At 57.0% G+C, this 23,832-nt stretch overlaps 1 protein-coding gene across 1 annotated transcript; it reads right to left on the reverse strand.

The window, feature by feature from the left end:
• Window positions 1-5,043: 5,043 nt before the first annotated feature.
• On the reverse strand, window positions 5,044-20,599 carry RTN4RL2 (reticulon 4 receptor like 2). Its single transcript, XM_046644612.1, has 3 exons — window positions 20,228-20,599; window positions 13,404-13,885; window positions 5,044-6,260 (listed from the first exon to the last, which is right to left on the reverse strand). The coding sequence occupies exons 1-3, from the start codon at window positions 20,256-20,258 to the stop codon at window positions 5,511-5,513; spliced, it is 1,263 nt and encodes a 420-aa protein (XP_046500568.1). The 5' UTR covers window positions 20,259-20,599; the 3' UTR covers window positions 5,044-5,510.
• Window positions 20,600-23,832: the final 3,233 nt, after the last annotated feature.

A 23,832-nucleotide genomic window follows, 5' to 3' on the forward strand; every position in this document is an offset into this window, starting at 1 on the left:
GCGCTGCCGAGTGGAACAGATGGCTGGGGAGGGGAGAGGGTACGTGGCGGGGAGGAGGAGGGGTGCGGGGGCCGGAGGATGAGGAACGAGGAATTTCGACGCCCCGAGTCTCCCAGGAGAAGCCCTCCTCCCCATCTCTTCCCAGAAAGAGGGGCGGGCCAGCGCCTGCCTTTTTCCCCCGGGAAGCCCTGGCCTCTGGCCCGCGGCGGCCCCCGCTGCGCGTCCTCCACCCCAGGGCGCGCCCCTCACCCCCGGGTCCCCCCGCGGGGGCCGGGCGGGCGGGGTCGGGGCAGCAAGGAGCGGCCGGGTCGCAAGGGTTAACGGGGACGCACTCCGAGGGGCGAGGGGGAGGCGGGAAGCGGGCTCCCAAGCTGGGAGCGAGTTCAGGGATCGTAAATAGCTGAGGGAAAACGTGTTAATTGGAACTTTATGCAGATGAGCTGGGACCTGGAGGTTGGGGGCAGAGGGAGGAAGGTCAGAGGGGTGCTGGGCCAGAGCCGAGTTCCCAGAGTTCCCAGCGGAGGGGTGGAGGGCTCTGGCCGGGCCAGTGAGAGGTGTGTACCTGTATGTCGGTGCGTTGAACCACCAGGGAGGGCCGCTGGTCCCTGGGGATGAGAGGTTTCCTCCCTGACCCTCCGCCCCAGAATCGGGGTGTGGGACTCTTTCAGGGTCTCCACATCCCGGGACCAGAAGCTAACTGTCTCAGGTCGCCACGAGGAGGGTGGGGGCACCCTGCAAGTGTCTGTCTCCGCTTGTGGCTGCTTACCTTGGAAGTCACCTTCGCTGTGTCCCTCCACCCCCCCCCCCATCCGTCTGGATGTCCTCTCCCTCTGCCTCCTCCATCCTTTATTCCCCATCCCTCGCATCACCCTCTCCACGCAGGAGTTTTGTCTGTAACTTCCACCAAGGGTGGTGGGGGAGGGGGATAATTTTTCTCCCCGTGTTTTCTCCTGTCTGTCTGCCCCCCAGGGACCATTCCCCCTTTGAGATGTTTCTCAGCCTTCAGAGGACTTCATAACCCACCCTCACTTGTTAAAATGCAGATTCCAGGGCTCCCTTAGACATCTGAGTCAGCAGGTCTGAGGGGCTTGGGAATCTGCATTTAGCAGCTTCCCACCTAAATCAGATGTAAAAGACCTTCCTTTTTAGAAATCCTGTGCAGGGAATTGGTGGGCTGGAAAGACTGGGCAGGCTTCCTTCAACCGCCCTTCCCTCCCAACCGTTCCTCCAAGCTCCTGACCTCCCCTCTGCTCTGGGATGCTTGTCTCTGCTTCAGGGGGTGGAGGGGCTGCCAGGAAGGAGGGAAGGCAGGATGGCAGGAGAAAGAGAGAGGAGAGTGAGGCTGCACTTAGCTCTTCTCCCTGTGAGTGGAGTCTTCCCCTCCTTCTCTGCTGCCTCCTTCCCTTGCTCTCCCTCAGCTGCTCCATCTTCCTCTCTTACTCCACCAGCCTTGCCTCACCTTCTGGATTCCCTTCCCCCTCCTCATCCAAAGTTTCTAGCAAGGCCAGAGGATCTTGGAGTGGGCAGTTTCAATTTTAGTGGGGGGATGGCAGAGCCACCCAAAGACCCCCCCCCCCCCCCAAAGCAAAGAGACAGAGGCACCTCTGGGGTTGGAAGAAAACAGAAGGAGGGAGGTGGGACTTGAGAAAAAATAATAATTACAGCAAACATGTAGGTCACCTTTCCACACTCCCCACAACAACGCATTTAGACAGGTGCTATTACCCCAAGGTTATAAATGAAAGCAAAATGCAAAACTGAGGTTCAGAGAGGTTAAGTAACTTGCCCAAGGTCATACAGTAAGTGGGAGAATAACTAGGTCATTCACCCTTCTACTTCCCCCAAATCATTTCTCCACAGGCTGCTGGGTGCTGCCCCAGGCCTGCCTCCTCTGCCCCACCTCCAGGAGCAATGGGGATGGGGAAGGGCATCATGTACATAGATGAAAGGAGATGCTCAGGTTTCGGAACATCTGACAGGTCTGGCTGGAAGCATTAAAAATTCATGTAGAAACCTGACCCCAGCTGGACCTTGGGCCTGCCACCTGGACTGTCCCTGGCCTTGTGGCCTCTCAGAGCCTGGTGGGCAAATTTCCCTTTGGCAGTGTCCTGGGAGCCCCAAGTCTTTCTGTTTCATAGGAAAGGAGTCCTCTCACAGATTAGGGAGCTAAAGTCAGGAGCCAGCAGCTCAGAGAGCAGGGCTGAGAGCCCTCCCCGCACCCCGAGTGTAAGAACCTTAGAGGCTTAAGGGCTTATAAACCTTGTCATCTGGCATGTCCTTCTAGTCCTCTCCCCAGGCACATTGATGTTCACTCTCAGTTTAGGTGGACGGAGCCTGGGTGTGATTCCCAAGGTGGCCAGTTGGGGGCAGCCATCTGCTTAGAGGAAGCCTGAGCCTGAGCCTCTAGCCGCAGCTTTGAAGGACAGTGAAAGAACCCTCATGGATAATGTCAGAGAGATGTCCTTTGGGCCTTGGGGAAGGACTCTGTCATCTGAGGAGAGGAAGGGACTCTCTCGGGGGAGATTGAGGAACTTCAGGAGAGTTCAAAGGAGGTTTGCGGGTTTCGAGTGCATGACAACTGATGGCCAGCATGAGACAATCATTCTACCTGGAGTGGAGATGTAGGATGAGGCCATGAGAGAAAAAGTCAGAAAGGCCATTGGTACCTGACTCTGAAGGATCTTTGATGCTTTGCTAAGATGCTTTATCTTTAACCTGTAGGCAATAGGGAGCCATTGTAGGTTCCTGCATGACATGATGACATCCTGCAAATTCTGGTCAGGTGAATCTGGCCACCATGGGCAGGCTGAGTGGGGGAGAGAGATTGAATGTAGGAAAACCAGAGAGGAGGTTACTGCTATTTTCCTTGATATTCTAGGCATGAGGTAACGAGGAGATGGAGCAGGGAGATGGTGGGGGAACGGAAAGGAAGAGACGGGTTGGGGCCCCGGAGGGGGACTGGTTGAGTGAGTAGATATAGGAGGTTAGAGAAAGGGAGGAGTTAACTATAAGTAGGCTGGATGTCTGGCAGACAAGAGAATGCAGAATGTGAGCACACTCACAAAATGCGGGAGGTGAATGAGTTTTGTTTCTTTCAGAGATGGGGAGTTTTGGACAAGTCCCTTCCCCTCTCTGGGCCTCAGTTTCCCCATCAGAGTACTGGTGGGGATGAAACTGGGTGGCCTTGGAACTCCCTCCTGTTTGAGGGTGTGTGGTTCAAGGCTGTAAATCTGAGTCGTTGGGAGCTTCTGGGGGTCCGTGCGTGTGAGATCTCTGGGGGTGGTCTCTGCGCAGGGTCCTGTTTGAGCAGCCATGCCTGCATAGCAGTATTTGGGGTGCATCTGCCTGTTTGCGGGCCCTGTGGGTGTTGGCGTGCCTACATGTGCTCTGTAGCTCCGCTTTGTGTGAGTGTGTGTGAGCGTGGGTGTGCACGTGATGGGCGTCCGTGGGTCTGTCTGGGCTGGTGGGGGCGGGGGTGGTGGGAAGCAGCTTTGCTGCAGGCTTCTTCCTGAGGCTCACACACTCCTCTTGCTTTCGCTGTTCTGAAATAGCATCTGGACCGAAGGCCCATGAATATTTCACAACTATAATTCTGTGACCTGGACAGCCTGCTTGCGATTTACCAGCATCCTCCCTCCCCCTGCCCAGGCCCCGGCAGTCTTTCCTCCATCAGCGCTCTTGCCTGGCTGGTCCCCTAGTCCCACTCACCAGCCTGCTCAAAACTAGCCTGACACAGGCTCCTGGGAGACCCCAGACTCTGAGCTCCCCAGGTTCCTAAGGACCTAGCTGCTCTCACTATCTGCTCTGGCCCCCCTTAACCAAAGTCCACTTGCCTTGAGCCTTAGATGTGGACACCTTCCCGTTTTGGTTCCTCTTCTTGCCATCCTTCTGACTTGCCTGGCTAGAGTCACAGAATCTCAGCATCCATCCTCCTTGAGCCCTGCCATCTGGGTCCCCTCTGTCTGTTCATTCCCACATCCCAAGTTAGTTTCTTAATCCTAGATTTAAACCATCTGAACTTCTCCCAAGTTGCTTCTGTCTGATGAGCTTCACCCCTAACCCCCATCCCAAGTCCTTCTAGCCCAGCTATTTTCTTTCCCCAGCCTCTCCACACACTGGAAAGATGAAGCTTCCGATCACACCTAAGCCGGAAATGTGCCCCAACTTGGGATTCTTGTCCCTGTGATCACGCTACTCCACTGGTCTCTCCTCTAACCTGCTTGGAGAACTGCTCCTCTGACCTGGTCCATCCCTGATGCTTTCTACCTCACAAGTAGGAAAAGAGACCGTTTGTCGACAGGGTTGCTGTGTACAGCTGTGCAGGCTGTACATTGCACAAGGGCACTCAGCCGAGGGGGTAAGTGTGAGCTGAAACCCAGCCTTAGGCTCTGCTTGCTAAGGAGTTGGCTCTGGCGTGGGGCTGGGTGCCCTTGAGAAAGAGGTGCCCTTTTTCAGATCTGCCCAAAGCCATGCTTGGGCTGGCTGTAACCATGGATGTCTATGTTACTCCTCCTTGCAGGGGAAGGTGGGAACTGCTCTTCTTTCCTGGGAGGGAGCTGTTAGCCAGGCTGGAGGCCTTCCCCAGGCTGAGCTCCTGAGGCGCCAGACAACTCAGGGTGGGCTGTAGCTGCTTCTCCTGGACAAATGCAGAGGTGAGGTGCCATCAGCACACATCCCTGGCTGTCAGATTTCACCCAGCCTGGCTGGGACTCCAGGGTCTCATTCCTCTTCCTCAGCCTTCAGCTTCTTGTCATGGGGGAGCAGCACACTCGCTCCAACCAGCAAGAAGTGCTTGGATGGTACAGGATGGCTCCCCTCCTGTAACCCTCCTGGCCGTAAAATTCTTTTGGCCCTAAGCCCCTTACCCACTTCGGAGGTGCTGAGCCAACAAATCTTACAGAAGGTAAAATAATAGAATTTTTTAATAAATTTTTTTTTCCCAAACAACTTCTGTTGATCTTCACCACACAGGGGCCATGGTGGAGAGGGAAGTTCTCTCCAGGCACCCTAAAAAGTGTCCAGGGTAGACTTAGGAGAAAAGTATTCCTCCAGTGTCGGGAGGTTGAGGGGGGCTAGGATAAGCAGGGGCCTGGGGTTAGCCTGGCCCCACTGAGGCATCCCTCCAAAGGGCTCCTGGGCGGGGCTCCCATCTCGGGAGGTTCCAAAGGCTCTGCTGGTGGAAGATGCTCTGCAGACAAAAGTCCCTCTCTGGTCCACTGTGGGCACTGGGAGAAGGGGTCAGCGGCTGCCTGGGGTGCCCCACCCCAGCCTTGGGATGGGAACAAGTTAATGGCTAGAATTGAAGACAACAGGGCATAGCCACCGGACACGCCTTCCTTGGGCTGCCGTAAGCCAGCAGCCCAGGAAGCAGGCAGTGGCGACGTGGTCCCTGGGGAAGAGAGAGAAGGGACAGGAAGGCAGCTAGGCCAGGGGCGGGGTTGGGACCAGATCCCCAGCTGGGGATGGGGGCTGCGGGGGGCACACTGGCCTCTACAGTCTCAGCACCGCAGTCAGAGGTGGTGGGGCGCCAGGAGCAAGAGGCAAAGCAGAGGCGTGCGGAGCCTGGCGGAGAGCGCAGGGCCGCGGGAGTCCGGGGGCGCCTGGCACGCAGCGCCGGGGCACGTCTGCTCGCCACGCTGGTCCTCGCCCCCGTAGCCCCCCCAGTAGTCGTCCTCCGTGGGCGCGTCCCCGCCCTGGCGCCCCCGCGGGTCTTCGGCGGGCAGGTCTCGGTAGAGGGTGGAGGGGTCGGCGGGGGGCGCCCCGGCCTCGGCTACCCCGTACAGGTGGTTGGAGGAGCTGTTGCCGCGGGCGCGACTGCCCGGGCGCGTGGGCGCCGCCGGAGGGCACGCCTGGAAGTCGGCCTCGCGGAGCGCGCGCAGGTCTCGGCCCTGGCGCTCCGGGGGGGTGGCACAGGTCACGTCGGAGCTGGACACGCGCGCGCGCTGGAACCAGGCCCAGAGCGGCCGCGCGCGGCAGTCGCACGCCCAGGGGTTGGCGTTGAGCCGCAGGAACTCGAGCGCCGGCAGGTCGGCGAGCGCCTCGCCGGGCAGCGAGGCCAGGCTGTTGTTGAACAGGTAGAGGATGGTGAGGCGGCTGAGGCCGCGGAAGGCCGCGCGGTGCACGCCCTGCAGCCGGTTCCCGTGCAACAGCAGCCGGTCCAGGCTGCCCAGGCCGCGGAACACGTGTTCCGTGAGCAGCCGCAGGCGGTTCCCGTGGAGGAAGAGGTGGCTCAGGTTGGCCAGGTCCGCGAACAGGTCATCCTGGGGAGGGGAGGGGGGAGAAGAGAGTGGTCTTGAGACGGGTGGGGATTTCTCCCGCGGGCCTGGAGAAGAGGAAGGAAGGGGAGCACTGTAGAACAGAAAGGATTTGACCTTTGGATTCATAGGGTCCTGGGTTTGAATCCTGCCTCCTCTAACCTACTTAGAGTTTGATGTGGGAAAAGCACTATGGTTGAGGGCAGGGCTTCTTAAACTTTAGAATCCCCTGTAGACCCTTGAGCGCTGCCCCCAGAGCTCCTGATTCAGCAGGTCTGGGGTGGGGCCCGAGAATCTGCATGTCTTTACAAGTTCCCAGGAGACGGTGCTGCTGCTGGTGGGAGGACCAGGCTTGCAGAATGAGAACCTCGGGTTTGGTTAAGCTGCAGACTGGGGAGCTAGATTTCCTGACTTCAAATCCCGAATCTATCATTAACTGACTGCTACTTTGGGCAAGGCACAGTATCTCTGTGACTCACTGTCTTCATCTGTAAAATGTGCAGATTAAATGCAACGACATGTATTAAGGTGCTTAGAACGAGGTTTCCATGTGGTTGGCATTCTGCGAGTTAGCCATTATTGTTAAGTTGGCCAAGCCAGTAATCTCTCTGAGCCTCTTTCGTCATCTATAAAATGGGGATGAGTGTACCTCCTCGTGGGTTTGTTCTGAGGATTAAAGCAGACAAGCCCACATAAAGATCAGATGGGCACAGCGCCTGGTGCACCAGGATTCGGTCCAGGGACGAAGCCCACAGGATCAGGAGTCAGAGCCCGGGGATCCAGTCCAGCTTGGCGGCTTCCCATCTGCGTTCCTTTGCACAAGCTATTTAGCCTCATCGAGCCTCAGTTTCCTCAGTATAACTTGGAGAACAACGCCCTCAGCACCAGGCGGAGGGAGGGCTAGATGAGATCATGCTGTAAGGATACAGTACCCGGTGGGCACGTAGACCACCATCCATAAATGGTGGTTATTATGACACTAGGGTTTCAGTTAGAATTAGGTCCCATCCCTTTTTCTCTTGCAGAGGAGCCCAAAAGTTCTGCTACTAGGCTGGGCCATTAAGGAGACCAAGTGTCAGCTCCACTCCCCAGAGGCAGAAGGGGAGGGGAGGGAAGCCTGCTGCCTGGTGCCCTGCATTAGTGCCCTCCTTAGAGGGGCTGTCCCCTCTGCCTGGGGCTGGGGAGTCCCCAGATCAGGCCGTGTTAGTGCTGCAAGGCCCTTGAACTGTGGTTCAGAATTAACGCGGGTGGGGATGTGGGGAGGGGGCTGGAGGCTGCATTTTAACCAGCTCCCCAAGGTATTGGTGATGATCAGCCAGACCTGGGAGTCAGTGCTTCAGGGGCCACGGGCCCAGCCCACTTTTTACCGAGGAGAGCCCTGAGACCCAGAGAGATGAAGGGCTTGCCAGAGAGGGGACCAGAACCCCAGGACTGAGGCCCTCCCCTCTTGTGCAGGACGTCACCGTGGTCAGCAGGCCCAGGAGGTCTGCTTCTTGGGGAGTCGAGCATCCTATCTGCCCAAGCCAGCTCACCCTGGGGTCCTGTTTCCTGGCTGTGGCGCTCCCACCCTTCCCTGCCTGGGGAGGTGAGCCCCCCCACCCCACCCCAGAGCCTGACTGGAGGCTCCCAGTTGGGGGGAGGGCGTTGACTCCCAGCCCACACCCACAGCCTCCACCTTCCTGAGCTCCTGCGTGTTCTCGCCCCCTCCCATCTGGCTTCCGCGCTCTCTGCTACAGGAACTGAGCCTGCCAAGAACCCTCCTCTTGGCCACATTGAGATCCGTCCCTTCAACCTTCTCCACTGCCTGTGACACCAGCGTTCTCTGCCCCCTGCCTCCTGGTCCATGCCCAGCTCAGGTTTCCAGTGGGCTCCCTGCATCACCGTGACCTCAGCCTGGCCCAACTTGGTCTGGTGCCCTTGTCCTTCTTTCCTGGTCCCCGAAGTGGGCTCTGAGTCCCTTCCACTCAAACACCTAATTAGGGTTTCTCTTTTTTATGGAGTGTCAGCAAGACTAGGACATACCCAGAGATACCTGGTCAGAGGATCAATATGCGGGGTGGGGGGGTAGAAGGAGCAGAGGTAATGGACACCTTGGGGACTTCAGAACATCAGGAAGGGATGACCCCAGGTTCAGGTGCCTAGGGAATTTAGGCACCTTTGACCCACAGCCCCACTTTATGGGTGACAGAGTTATTCAATTCTAACCTCCTCCCCTTGCTTTTTTCCTTGTGTAGAAGCCGTGTCCCTCCCTCTCTGGGCCTCAGCCTTGGGGGGGTCTATTCCCCCTCCCCCATCCAAACTGTTGCCAAATCCCACTGCCACTTCCTCAGCTGCAGTTTTCAAATCCGGTCCTTCCTCTCGCCGCCCTTAAAACCGTTCTCTGTGGATTAATAAGCGCTTGACTTTCACAGCCCTCGCCCTCCCCCACCACCCTCCCAATGGCCCCCTCCCTCTGGGCTGGGAGCATCTGCTAAAGTCATCCTCTTCCATTTCGAAAACCACATTTCCCTCACCTCCCCCCCGCCACCGGTTCACAGCTCTCTGCATCCATTTGGAATCTCAGTGCAGCATCCCTGCCCCGCCACTTCCCCTGGACAGCATCCTATTCTTAACCTTGCCTCCCTCCAACTCCCAGCTCCAGTATCTGGCACTAATCACATCAGCTGCTGGGCTGTGTGACCTTGGGTAGCTCTAGGCACCTCTCTGAGCCTCACTTTGATCGTCTGTGAAACACGGGACTTGAGATAGCTGATCCTCAAGATCCCATCCTCATCTGATATTTATGAGTAAGCGAGTCCTGGAATGTACCTCATTCATTCAACAAAGCTGTATTGAGCGCCTACTCTGTGCCAGGCACCCCCACTCAATCTATGCTGGGTATCATCGTCAACCTCCACGTCAGCAACGTCAAGCAGCTGACTTACTGAGCTCTCACCATGCACCAAGTTCGTGCTATACAGACCCCATGTAGTAACCTAATCAGCACAATGCTAGGAGGAAGGTAATATTATTCATCCCCTTTCAGAGACTAGGAGAGGGAGGCTCAGAGAAGGCGAGTGACTTGCCTAGGGGCCCAGAGCTCTGTGTAGTGGATTGCAGGCGTGAACTTGGAGACAGGGCTCTGAACAGCTACACCCTGGAGTCAGACACTTTGGCCAGTTCTAGACTGTGCCCTTTACTAATTGAGTGACCTTGGACTGGTGCCTGGACTTCACTGAGCCTCAGTGTCCTTTGCTATTAGATGGGGGAAATGTTGCTTACTCTGAACCAGCCATCATGCTGAGGCCCTTTCAAGTAGCATCTCTTTTAATCCTCACAACGAATCCCCCCAAGGAACAGGTCATTTCCTCCCTTTTATGGATGGGTCCATTGAGGCTCAGAGGGGTTAAGTAACTTGCCAAAGCCACAGAGCAAATCAGAGGTGGGGCTGGGATTCAAACTTGGACCTGCCTGAGTACACAGACTGCTCTTACACAACATGCAGGCTGCCGTAATGATTAAAAGAGAGAACGGGTGTCTCTATCATCTGGTTCCACTCCAGATACACTCCAGGAGAGCAGGGACTCTGTTTTTGTTCACTCTGGAATCCATGGCACCCAGAACACTGCCTGGCATGGAGTGATGCTCAATAAACGTGTGTTGATGAATGCACCCCGCTGGCAAGTGCCTGGCACACAGCAGACAGTTTATAAGAACCTCCACCCCACCCCACTTCCTTTCCACCTTCTTCACCCTGAACAGCTGTGGTCCTCTGCCCTCCTCCGGAGCTCTCCGCTCGGGGGAGGCCCGGCTCCATCTTGGGTCACACTCGCATTCTGCGGATTGCAGCCCAGCCTGCATGTCCTCACCTGCCTGGGGCACCTCCCAGCCTAGTCTCTCCAGGCAGTTCACAGGCAGAGGCTGCCTCTGTTTCTCCTCTATAAAGGACCAGGTGTGGAGATGCGTCCTTCCCATGATGCCCCATACCATTCATGCCAGGGATGTGCAGAACAAACACTTCCCATCTCGGAAGACCCCAGCGTCCACTCAAGGTCCCCTTTGCCCAGGCCTTTCCTGATCCCAGACCCTGGCTGCCATTCATGCCCTGGGAGTCGATGGAGGATGAGGTCATGATGACATGTGCTTTATATAGGCTAACTCTTTTACTCTTTACAGTCATTCTTTGTGGAAGGTATTATTTTTATTATTCCCATTTTAAGGTTGAGGACACTGAGATTCTGAGAGGGAAGGCACTTGCCTAAAGCTAAATAAGTCAGAAAATAGCAGAGCAGGGATTCGAACTCAGGCCCCAGATTTCTCATTCTGAACAACTAATACACACTGGTGAGGAGGCCAGGGTCTCAATACTAACAATAATAGTAATAATGGCACCTATATATCCAGTATGCTGAATTTTTTTTAAATATTGGCACCTGAGCTAACAGCTGTTGCCAGTCTTCTTTTTTTCTTTCTCTCCAAAGCCCCCCAGTACATAGTTGTATATTCTAGGTGTAGGTCCTTCTGGTTGTGCTATGTGGGATGCTGCCTCAGCGTGGCCTGATGAGCGGTGCTAGGTCGGTGCCCAGGATCTGAACCGTCGAAACCCTGGGCCGCTGAAGCTGAGCACGTGAACTTAACCACTCGGCCATGGGCCGGCCCCCGAGTGCACTAAATTTTAATCTTCACTAAACTTCTTAGATAAGTATTAATATTAAGTACCATTATGATCGCTGTCTTATAGATGAGGAAATGGAGAAGGAGAGATTGTCCAGTCATATAGGAGGTAGGATTTGAACTTGGGTCTGGTGGACTCCACAGCGTGTGCTTCAAAGATGAGCCCGCACAGTCTGAATACGACCCTCCTGCTCCAAGACAGAGCCTAGTGGAGAGTTCTGAGTGATGAAAATGGCCTGAAACGTCATCAGACCAGGCAGGCTCAGGTACCACCAGCAATTCCCAGTTATGTGGCCTCAGAAACTTCATTCATTGTCCCTGTTGTCCCTACTGCCCGGCTGTTGCGAGGTTCAGTGTGATTATGGGAACACATCGGCCCCAGTCACATTTATGTTTAGAGGCCTTCTATCTACAAAGTCTGGGACCTTGGGCTTCAGCTTCCTTATTTGTGTGGAGATGCAGACAATCTCCCCACAGGGCTGTAGAATGCAATGAGGGGGCTGAGCGCACTTTGTAAACGGGGAGGTGTCAGGCAAATAGAAAGGAAAGAAAAGGGAGGGGGTATTGTGGGACCCACCCATGGCCTCAGGATAATCCTTGAAGTTGACCCAAACCTCCAGGATGGGGTCCAAGATGGGCTCTTTCCCCAAGACCAGTGCTAAATGAGGCTTGCTTCTTTTTTTAAAATAGGATTTTTAACAAGCATTTATATAGTGCTCACCGTATGCCAAGCACTAGTCTAAATGCTTTACAAATTATTCATGCACTTAACACTTAAAAATCCCTTGGAGATGGGTGCTGTTGCTACCCCCATTTTGCAGATGGAAAAACTGAGGCTTAGGAAGGTTAAAAAAATGTGAGACACTTGTAACTGGCAGAGATGATACCTGTAAAGTCCTTAGCATAGTGGCCGACACATAGTGTGCCCTCTAACTGGTGGTGGGTGCTATTATTATTATTATTTTTTTTTTTGAGGAAGATTAGCCCTGAGCTAACATCTGCCGCCAATCTTCCTCTTTTTGCTGAGGAAGACTGGCCCTGAACTAACATCTGTGTCCATCTTCCTCTGCTTTATATGTGGGACACCTGCCACAGCATGGCTTGACAAGTGGTGCATAGGTCTGCACCCGGGGTCCGAACTGGCCAACCCCAGGCCGCCAAAGCGGAACATGCAAACTTAACGGCTGTGCCACCAGGCTGGCCCTGGGTGCTATTATTATCATTGTTTATGCACTAATAATAATAACATGTGACATAGTTTTCCAACATATTATGTATTTTACTTGCCTCTCTCTCCCACTAGAATGCTCTCTCTGTATTCTCAGCACCTAACTTATAGTGAGAGCTCAATAAATGTTTGCTAAATTATTATTACTATTGTTACTATCATTAGCAAGATCAGCCCTGACCTGATTTTCAAACAGCATGTTGGTGACCAGCCTGGGACGGGGAGGAGGAAGTGCCTGCCAGGTTTATGTGGGGAGAGGGGAGAATTTGGATATCTTTGTCCCCTTCCAGCCAGAGGCTGTGTGGCCGGGGACGATTTTCTCCCAGAGTGGTTTGGCGGGTGTGTTATTGCTTCCTGGAGAAATAGAATGGGAGGATTTGACTGTCAAACAGTCAGCATAACAACAACAATAAACAATATTTAGATCAATAATAATAACAATAAATAGCAATTACTGGTATTCCTTCCGTTTTCAGAGCATCCATTTTCCAGCTGCTTAATAGGTCTTTTCCCTTTTTTCTCTTTTGCCCTTGCACTGAGATGGCAGGTTGGGGGGGACGGGAATCTGCAAAGAGTAGGTTTTCCCCTGGTCCTATTATCCAGCGAGTTGGAGAGAGGTGGCACCTTCTATGGGACGCCAGTTGCAGTGGCTCTGTGCTAGGTCTAGCTCCACCTCCCGTGATGTGGGAGGGCGTGGGGTGGGTGAGAGAAGCAGCCACAGAGGCCTCCGGGCTGGGGTGCCTGGAGAGAGCAGAGTCCCCCGAAGGCAAACAAGGGGCGAAGGAGAGAGCACCGAAAGAGACACATACTCACACCCTGACAGACATGGGGGTGTGTGTGTGGAGTGGGCGTGTGAAGGGAGACAGACAGAAGAGGCAGAAGACACATGGGGGAGGCAAGTTAGTGCGAGAGACAGAGAGGGACAGAAAGGGACAGACAGACAGACAGGCAGAGGCAGAGGGAGACAGATGGGGGGATGGGGAGTTAGTGAGAGAGAGGCAGCAAGGGACCCAGACAGGTGTAGACAGACAGAGGAAGACAAAAGAAAGAAAAGCCCCTGGAGAAAGTAAGAAGGACAGAAACTTAGAAAAGACATAGAGAAATAGAGAGAGATGCTGAGGCAGCAAGGGTGGCCTGGGGACACCCACAGGGACAGAGGAGGTGAGAGGCTGGGGGAGAGAGGAACGCAGAAGAGGACCACGTGCATGTGTGTGCATGTGTGTGCGTGTGTGCCCGTGCACAGGTGCGCTGGGGCGGGGCAGGCTCACCTGTAGGTGGAGCAGGCTGTTCTCCTGGAGGTAGAGGTACTGCAGGCTGACCAGGCCGCGGAAGATGTTGCCGGGCAGGCTGCTGAGCTGGCAGCGGTAGAGATGCAGCGACTGCAGGCGCTCCAGACCCTGGAAGGTGTCGGGCTCCAGAGAGCGCAGGTGCCGGTTGTCGCCCAGGTCCAGCTCCTCCAGGGCCTGCAGGTGGCGGAAGGTGCCCGGGTAGATGGTGGAGAGGTTGTTGGAGAAGAGCCACAGGGTAAGCAGGTTGGGCCCGAAGGTGCCCGGCCGCAGCGTGCGGATGAGGTTGTTCTGCAGGAAGAGTCGCTGCGTGCTGGGCGGCAGGGACAGCGGCACCGAGGAGAAGTTGTTGGCCTGGCAGCTCACGGTGGGCGGGGACGAGTAGCAGGTACAGAGCATGGGGCAGCTGGGGGCCGCTGGGGGCAGGGCCAGGAACATCAGCAGGAGGCAGGCCGAGGCGGGACCTGCCGGGAGAGGGAGAGCAAGGTGCTCTGGATGGGATGCCAGGGTGGGAGAGCCAGCGGGGGGGCCTACCCATCCACCCAAATGGCCTGGAGCCTGGCACTCCTAGGTCAGGTGCTTCTGGGTGCAACCTCAGAGATGCAGGAGGCCCTGGCCACTTCCACTTTTTGAGGCTCCTGGTATATTAAAAAACGAAGAAATGCCAAGAGGACATTGTAGAAAGTGCTGTGACAGTGTTGAAAGTTGTTTGATGAGTGACCGTCGTCTTTCATTCCTGTTTTCACTATGGTCGTTTTCCCTGTGTTAACTGTCAGGACTTCTCAACCTTGGGTTTTTTTTTTTATAGACAACTCTGCTTTTTTTCGTTGTTGTTGACTTTTTTTTTTAAAGATTTTTTTTCCCTTTTTTCTCCCCAAAGCCCCCTGGTACATAGTTGTATATATTTTTAGTTGTGGGTCCTTCTAGTTGTGGCATGTAGGATGCCACTTCAGCATGGCTTGATGAGCGGTGCCATGTTCGTGCCCAGGATCTGAACCGGCGAAACCCTGGGCTGCTGAAGCAGAGAGTGTGAACTTAACCACTCGGCCATGGGGCTGGCCCCTTGACTTTCTTTTTTTAAAGATTGGCACCTGAGCTAACAACTGTTGCCAGTTTTTTTTTTTTTTTATTATTATTCTCCCTAAAACCCCCCAGTACCTAGTTGTAGATTCTAGTTGTGAGTGCTTCTAGTTGTGGCATGTGGGAGGCCGCCTCAGCATGGCCTGATGAGTAGTGCCATGTCCGTGCCCAGGGTCCGAACTGGCAAAACCCTGGGCCTCCAAAGCGGGGCGCGCTAACTTAACCACTTGGCCATGGGGCCAGCCCCTCAACCTCGGTTTTGAGAGTTGGGCTGGATAGTTCTTTGTCGTGGGGGGCAGTCCGACAAGGAGTCCTATATAGGGTGTTTAGCAGCATCCCTGTCCTCTACCCACTAGATGCTAGTAACACCCACCCTCTCCCTGTTATGATAACCCAAATGTCTCCAGACACTGCCACATGTCCCCTGGGGAGCAAAATCGCCGCCATTTGAGAACAGCTGGAACTAATCTGAGACCCTTTGTGAATCTAAGGCTCGTGCAAAATGGCCCTCTGGCCACCCCAGGGTCTGGCCTTGCCGAGCCCCCTGGTGACCTCAGCCCTCCTCCCTCACCTTCCTGCAGCCTTCACCCTGAGAGAACCCGAGCCTCTTCATGCTGGAAGGCCCTTAGGGACCAGGGGGCAGTGGGTCTCTAACTGGGGCCCCCAGCCCCCAGCCCCAGAATCAGCCCACGGTCCCGAAAGAATGCAGCTTCCCCGGCCCTGCCTGTGCAGAATCCGAATTCCTGGAGGGAAGCCCTGGAATCTGCATTTTACACCCCAGGCTCTTTTCATTCACAGTCACTTAAAAATTTTTTTTCAAAGTAACTTTTGAAGGTTGGAAGTGGTCCAGCTTTCTTAGGATGCGGATGGAGAAGCAGGCTCAGGGAGGCCCAAGGGCCTGGGGGCTAAAGAGCTGTGTCTAGGCCCCCGTGTCCCTGTGTCATAGCAGGGGTGCAGGGCCCTGCACCCTTTGCTGTCCCCCGCTTTCTTGCCCTCACTGCAGCTGATCATGGTCTGGGCTGGAACTAGCTTGACCTCTACCCTTTATCATGACTTCCAGATGACTCCTGGGATTTTCTTCCGGCAGGCCTGCCGGGGGGCTGGGGAGCCTGCACCCACCAAAGCCAGCCAGTCATTCCTGGGCACACATCAGCTGAACACCTGCTTCAAGCAATGTGCCAGTCCTGAAAGACCGGGGGAAGACCCTGTCCTTGGACCCAAGGACCTGAGATTCTGGGGTTCAGAGACCGGGTGGGTGGAGGGGGCAGGGGAGACTGAGGGGTGGATGACTTTAAATGATGTCTTCTGCTCAGAGGTTGCTGTATGTGACTGCATGTGTGTGAATGCATGCGTGTAAATATGTGTGTGTGATTTGGGGGAACGGTGTGAGCGCGGTGGTGCTCACTGCATGAGGTGCTGCTGAGCAAGGGGTGTGCGCACAGCCCGACAGACCCTGGGTGTGGCACGGACATCACGGATGCTCCGGTGTGCCTGCCCCCATGGGAGAACACAAGTGCAGGGTGGGGGACCCCACGCCCGATGTGTGAGGTGCTCCCGCTGGCCCCCGGATTTCGGGCCGCTCCAGCGCCGACCAGGCCCCACGGTGAGCGCCGGCCCTCCCCGTAGCCGCGGCGCCCGGTGCGTGTGAACGTGTGCCGGCCGGCCTCCGCGTGTGTGTGAGTGCCGGGCCCCGTGCGTGTGTAGGCTGGGTGTGATGTAATACTCAGTGACACAGCGGCTGCTGTTCCATTCGTTCACACCACCTCCGCGTTTCTCGGCCCTTCTCACCCCTCCCCCGTGCGGCGTTTCACGATTACTTTCTCCTCCTGAGTTTTTCAGAGCCACGTGGGGTGGAGGAGCCTGTCTCTCTCACCCCTCATCCCAAGCAGGCAGGGGTGGGGGGTGGAGCACATTAGGGAACCCTGGGTGGGTTTCAGGAGGGCTAAAGTTTGGGGCTTCGAACAGGAGATTCAGAGCTGAAAAGGTCCTCCAGGTTCACCTGATTCAAACTCTTGTTCTACTGAAGTGACAAATGGAGCTCAGAGAGGGCAGGCGACTTGCCCAAGGTCACACAGCAAAGTGGTTGACAGGGCAAGGACCAGAAAGGAGGCTTCTGATGCCTGGCCAGGGCACTTCCCTTCCTGGCAGTCACCCTCTGAGCTTGCTTCCCCAAGGACTTGACACCAGAGAAAGCCAAATCCTTCTCTGATCCATTAATCACACCTGCTATCCACAAGCTCACGAGTGTGAACTCCAAAGGATTACAGAGCTCTTCCCCCAGCCTAGGGGGCTGACTGGTACCCGGGAGAGACAGAGGGAAGGATGTGGATTCCCAGAATACTCCAGAGTCAGGGGCCAGTCCCCTGGTGACAGGGTCTCTTCCAGCCTGCAGGCTGAGTGCAGCAGGGACTGGCAAGGGCCCCCTCACTCATCCTCTTACCCACCACTCCCTGGCCCCCTACTTGCCCACATTCGGGGGGGAGGCTCCTCTCTTCTTTCCCCACATGACCTCCCACTTGCCACTATGTCTCCCCCCATCATGGCCCACCTCCCTAAGCCGGAGATGGTGCTCTCTGCAAGCTCTTTGAGGAGGGTCCCTGAGCAGGGCACCCCTCTGTGACAGCTGCTGCGTAACAGTGACTCTGTTGCCATTTCTGGCCCTCAATGCTGCCGTGCAAGGCAGCTGTAACCCAAGGAGCCTCATCCATAATTCAGGCTGCGGCTCTCACTGGAGGCGAGGAGGAGGGGCAGGTGGGGGGCTCTGGGTTTCTCTGCCCCAGGCCTGGCTGGAGCGCTCCTGGGCAGAGGCAGCGGGGGCTGGTGAGCTGTGCCTTTCTCTCCCTCCTCCGCCTCTGGTTCCTGCCCAGCGTGTGCCCTTTTCCTTCTCACCACAGTCCCCTCCCCACCCCCTGCTTCTCACAGCTCTTCACTATCACTCCTCCCTCCAGACCCATATCCTCCCTCTCTTCCGGAGGACCACCCTTCCACTCCCAGCCCCTATTTTGTGAATCGCTGGCAAAGACCAGGGCAAGGTGCACAGAATGTCAGAGCTGGAAGGGGCGTACCTCAGCAGCCATCAAGAGCAAACCCCTTATTTCACAGGTAACACCATGGAGAGCTGGAGAGGGGAAGGGTCAGTTTCTTAATGAGCAGTTCAGGCCTCCTGGTCCGAATCTCTGACGGTCTGCCTTCAATATCGTTCTCGAAGCCTTTATTTCATGTCCCCACTCCAATATGGGGCGAGGAAAGCCCATTCTAACAGCCTCCTCCACCCTCGCTGCTCACCCCATCCTCTCTCCTTCCTCTTCCTTTTTTCTAAAGTCAGCAGGTGATGGCTAGAGATGCAGAGGAGTGTAGAGCAGGGACAGGTGGAAACCATCTGTTATTAAGCACCTACTGTGTGCCAGGCACTGTACTTGAACATGTCTTTATGCATAGACTACAACACAACGTAATCCTCGTGAGATCAATAGGATGGCCCCCAGGTGCAGATGAGGGGCGGGAGGCTCAGAAACATGAAATGAGTTGCCTCCGGTCACGCAGCTAGTACAAGTTGGAACCCAGATTGGACAAGCGCATATCTGAAGGGACTCTCTCCAACCTTTCTTTGGGAGACCCCACATCATCCACGGAAACTGCCCCTGAGTATGAGAGATGCTGCCCTCAAAGTACAGGGAAGACAGAAATTGCGCCCAGGTGCACAGGGCTGGAGCAGCCAGGATGCAGGGCTAGGGCAAGGAAGGGACCTAGGCTCTCTGCAACGTTTCTCTCCTCGGCTCCAGGTTGTGGCTGCTCTAGGGGGCAGCCTGTTTGGGAGTCAAGAAGAGATGACCAGTGTCCAGAAGATGTGGCCAGAACTGACCAGGGGAGGGAGTGGAGAGAGGCCAGAACGTGGTATTGATCCCGGAAGGCTGAGGCCAAAAGTATCCATTCACCGAGGGACCATTGTCAAGGACTGTGCACTATCGCCCTGAGTACCAAGGCTCAGAAACAAAGTTCTCAGCCCCGGAGCTAGCCGTCCAGAGGCCCCTGTGAAAGAAGGAATTTGAGGAAGAGGCAGATGGACCCAGGGTAGAGGGCAGGAGCCAGGATGCTCAGGGCAGAGTGACTTGTGCAGAGTGGCCTTAGGAAAAGGTGCTCCCTGGAAAGGGAACCAAGGGCTGTGGCTCTGAAGGAGAGTCCCAGGGTCCCAGAAGCAACAGCTCCACACCCAAAAGACTGGGGAAGGGCTGGGGTCTGCTGGGCAGACGCTGACTGGGCAGGGGCTGAGAAGGTGGGAGCCCAGGAGCGGAATGGAGGTGGCGGCGATGCCACTGACGCAGGGGCCTGGGGAGGCACTGATGCTGGTGACGGAGGTTTAGAGCTGCTGCAAACAGCTTCTCACTCTGCCAGAATGTAACACCCCAAAATAAGCAGGCACTATGGTGGCGGCGGCAGGTTCAGACGACGAGGCCCAGAGATATAAATGGCAGCAGGGAGCCAGCCAGAGTGCCCACCCTCGGAGGCTGCCACCCCACTGGAATATCCTCCCCTTCTTCCCCTCAAGCCGCCCCCAAGGCCCTGAGCTCAGAGCTCCCGGTCTGGCCCACTGGCCACTCCCTGAGAGGGGATGTGACAGGCAGGCGCTTTGGGAATGGAGGGCTTCCCACGTGGAAGTGGTTACCAGAAGCCTCTTTGTCTCATCCCTGGGCAGCCCCCCCTGATTCCTCTCTCCCATCCCTTTCTCTTCCTCCTCCCCTTCCTTCCTTTCCAGCCCCCATCCCCATCCTGATCAACCCCCAGCCCTTCTCCCATCTATGGTTCCCAGTCCCCAACCCTAGCAGTCATCCTTGACCCTCTTCCTCTGTTCCTGACACTCCATCTCTCTATCCACCATCCCTTTCCTCCTCTGGTTTCTGATCTTCCCTCTCCCCTTACCTTCCAGGTCCCAGAGTCATAGCCCTCATGCTCTTTCCCAATACCCCCACCCCTAGATTCTGGGTCCCTGCCCCTAGTCTTCTCTCCACCCCTCCCTAATCTGGTCTACCCTCTTCCTCCATCTTCAGTGGAGTCCCACTCCTTCCATGCTTTTCCCATCTAACCTTTATTCCTTCTCCTCCCTATCTCCCTCCTTCCCCTAACTACTTTCTCCATCGTTGACTGCCCCTTCCCCGCCCCCCTTCTCTCGGACCCCTTCTCCACCCTTCCCCCAGTCTCTGCCCCACACCCTTGGCTGTCACTCAGTCCGTGGAACTATCGCCTTTCCAGCGCCCTCTATCTGTCCTACCAGGGAGGGCCATTTGGATTTCCCTCTGTGCCCCCTAGCCTCCCAGACAGCCCCCTACCCACGTCCCTTGTCCTCCCAGGTGACTGGAAAGTGCTGAGGCACGGGGCACGAGGAGTTGCTGAGTCGGCGCTTCCCCAGCCGGCCGGAGTCCTCAGCGTCCCCGGAGCAGGTGGAGCCGGGACAGAAGAACCTGAGCCTCCCTCCCCTCTCCGGGCCCGTCAGCCTGCCCCCTGCGTCCCCCCTCGGTCACGAGCTCCCTGCACATCCCGGCAGGCTCCGAGCCGGTGCGCTCCTCCAGCCGGCAGCCCTGGGGGCGGGGGCGGGGCCCCCCGGCTAAGGTTTTCCCCCTCCCCATGCTACCCTCACCCCCCCCCCAACTACCCCACCCTCGCGCCCTGAGGCAGCGGGCGCCCGGGTCCCCTCCCGATGCCCTCCGCCTCGGGCAGGCTGGGGTCCCTACCTTGCAGCAGGCGCCTGAGCCCGGGCAGCATCTTGTCTCGGCGTTCGGGGGAGGGAGCGGCGAGGGGAGGGCAATCCCACTCGCTCCCTGAGCCCGCCAAACGGACGGCGGGGACTCCGCGGGGCTCCGGGAGGGCCCGGGAGTCCCCAGGCTGTGTGGCCCGGTCGCGGCGCTCTACCCTGCGCCCCCTGGGCTGCGGGCCTCGGAAGGAGCCATCGGCCCCGACGGGACGGGGCGGGGCGCGAAGGGGTGAGGTGGGCTGGAGCTGGCCGTCGACGCCCGGTGCCGGCGCCCCCCAGCAGCGCAGGCAGCGCGCGAGTCCGTCAGTCCGTCGGTCCGTGCGCCCCGGCTGCTAGCCGAGGGAGAGTGGGGACAGCGAGGATGCTCTTCCCAACCGCCCCCCCTCCTTCCCGCACTCGCTGGCTCCTCCCTCACTTCCTAGCTTGCCGACTTAACCCTTTCCTGGCCACTAGAAGGCGGGAATGGCTTTTTAGCCCCCTCCATCCTGGCCCCCTCATCCTTGGCGGCCCCGGAGGACTGCTTTCGTTCGCCTTCGTGGCTCCACGCTTTTAGGGAAATTCCTTCCTGAGGGGGTGCGATTGTGTAAGGGAACCCCGTGGACTTGTCAAGTTCCCTTCTCCCAACTTTCCCGGAGGAGAAGGGCTCCCGAGTCACCTCTCCCTCTTCACCGCGTCGCCGGCACCCCTGTCCGGGCCTCCAGCGTTTCTCTATCCGGGGAGAGCTCCGAGATTCCACTTTCCCTCCCGTTCCCAGACCCCAAGTCCAGAGCGTGTACGACTATAAGAATAGTATGTGCAACTTTGTGTGTGCAAGATCGCGTGCATAGGAGCGTGCACACGCTCGTAAAGACGCTTGTGCAGGTGTGACTCAGAGTGCTTGCACGCTACCTTTTATATGGGCCCGCGGAAGCGGGGGGCGGGGGGGGGGGGCACGTGAGTGTGCGCTGAGTGCCCAGTGAGCGTGCGTGTCTGCGCTGGTGGAAAACGTGAGGCTGTGAGAGAGTTTGGCGCGAGCGAGCTTGGGGATAGGTGGCGAGGGTCTATGTGCCCCGGGGTGGGTATGCCCCTTAATGCATTTGCGAGTGGGTGCCAGTTCCGGTCCGCGTGCGAGTGTGTGCAATTTTATGTGTATGTGTGATGTGTCCTGAAGGGGATATCTCATCTCCCGCGGGGGGATAGGTGAGGACTCAAAGGTGCGGAGGAGACCGTTGGTTTCACGCCAGCTTCTTCTACCTCCTTTTAAAGAGGGGTGCATTCTGATTTCGTCTGGGCCACTCGCGCCCCTGGTGGCCGCGTTCGGGGCGATACCGGCACACCGGTGATCTAAGCGTCTCCTTACGAAGGTGACGATGTTGTCCACTCTGGCCTGGACCTGGCCTAGGGCGCCGGGCATCCAGCCCTAGGGAGCCGCCCCGGACCAGGATAGGCGCGGGGCCCTGCGGGTGGGGGGCGCCGCTTGCGGGACGGCGGCCAAGCGGCGTGGGCGGGGTTGGGGCTGCGGGAGCGGCGCGTAAGGCCGACGGCATGACCATCTGCGCGCAGCCGGCCCCGGCCCGCCGGCCCGCCGGAGCGCGGGAGCCCCGGGGCGGACGCTCCCAGAAGCAAAGAAAAGGAACCCCTCGCCCAGTCGCCTTGCTCTCTGGCTCCTCCTCTCCTATCTGTGCCAGAGTCCAACGCAGCGCCTGGCATACAGTCGGCACTTTATAAATGCTGGTCTCATTTCCCATTCATTCTCTCCGCCATCCAGTAGCCTCTCATTCTTCCCTCGTTCTCATTCGATTGCTCTCATTTTCTCCCCCTACTCTTATTCGTATTTTATGGTCTCCGTCCCTCTGTTCTCTCCCTCCTTTCTTTCCTTCCTCCCTCCTTCCCTTCGTTACTGTCTCCCTGTCATTCCCTCCCTTTATGCATCTCTCTTTTTGTCACTATCTTCTCTCTCTCACTGGCTCTCCGTGTCTCTGTCGCTTCTCCTCTGTCCTTGTGGCTCCTTGCCTCCCTGTCTCTCCATCTCTGTGTCACGTGTCTCTCTTTCCCTGTCTCTGCCTCCTTTTCCGCCCCATTTCACTAGCAAGCTCGCGGCCCACTTTCACCCAGACGCTCGGGCGCCCCCTGTTGGTTCCATCCTCAGCCCTTCCCGGGCTCCGAGGCCGTCTCTCAGCATCCAAATTTCCTCTCCCGCCCCTCTCGTGTTCAGGTGAGGTAGGAGCGGAAAGGGGCGTCTCTGGGGCTCCCGTCCCCCTCCCATCTCTAGAAGGCAAGAATAGGCCCTGCGTTTCCCCAGACCCACCCTGCTGAGGGCCTGCGCCTGGGAGGAGGGCCTGGAGGGGGCGGCGGGGAGGGAGTGTTGGGGGTAGCAGGGTGGGATTTGGCGTCCTTCCCCGGAATGAGCCGCGGCACAATCTGTCGCTGGGTTTGTTTGCCGAGCTGCCTCCGGAGCTCAGTGGGGCTGGCTCCCGGGGAGCGAAATATCACAAGATGCGGAGACAGACGCTGAGGGGCGGGTGGGCGGCGGGCTGACTCAGGTGTGCTGTCATCGGCTCCCGGGGCCCGCTCTCTTCTGAGAGGGTGGGGGGGACCCCAGGCCCCCAACACAGGCGGGCACCCGAAGCTGGGAGGGGAACCCTCATCCTGGAGTGAGCTGCAGGGAAGGGGGTGGCCCTGCCAATAATCCTTGGCTCCAGGCCTCTCCTTCAGGCCTGGGAGCCCCAAGGGACACCCCAAACTTGAGCCCAGATGGTCACAAACCCCTCTGCTTGTACGTACCCCATTATACAGCTGTCGGTTTCCCATAATTACCTGCTGACTCACCACTTCCCCCCACTAGACTGCCAGCTCCTCGAGGGCAGGAAACTCCTCCCGCCCATCTTTGTGTCCCCGCAGGTGCTCAGTGAACCATTTGGGATGGATAGATGGCCGGTGGGTGGTTGGCTGGTGTCAGTTTGCAGGAAATACCCAATGCATCTAGTCTTCCCTGTAGAGTGTGTTGACCCCTTGTTCCTCTGCCTGTGAACATTTGATCCCCCCCCCCCCGGCCCCCCACCTCCAGACAGGCAGGGAATCGGAAACAGCTCTCCCTGGAGTCTGAAGACCAGAGTTCTCTAGGTGACCCTAAGCAAGTTACTCCCTTTCCTGGTGCCTCAGTTTCCTCATCTGTACAGTGGGAATATACCACTGTACAAGATGTTTAGCTTTTCTAAGCCTAGGTTTTCTCATCCAGAAAATGGGTGGGGGGCAATATTAGTTCCCAGCTCACCCATAAGGCTTCAATAAACCTCCAGCCACTCAAAGTAGGAGAAAGTGCTTAGTAAAAGGAAGCTCTGTTCAGTGTCTGTGGTGGTAGCTGTTTATCATGGCTGTTTTGGTGGGGATTCTTAAGATCTTTATCTCAGTAGAATCAGACACCATGTCTCAACACGAGTTGAGATCCTGCAGTTAGATGTTTTGGGATCTGAGGGAGTAAGCTGATGGCAAAGTGTAGGGGACGGCTGTGCCATAGGGCATCTAGGTCCATCCCTGGCTGGACACTTGATCAAGCTCTTGGGGGGGGGGGGGGGGGGGGGGGGGGGGGGGGGGGGGGGGGTGGGC

Source organism: Equus quagga, chromosome 17, assembly GCF_021613505.1.
Source record: "Equus quagga isolate Etosha38 chromosome 17, UCLA_HA_Equagga_1.0, whole genome shotgun sequence".
Taxonomy (NCBI): Eukaryota; Metazoa; Chordata; class Mammalia; order Perissodactyla; family Equidae; genus Equus; species Equus quagga.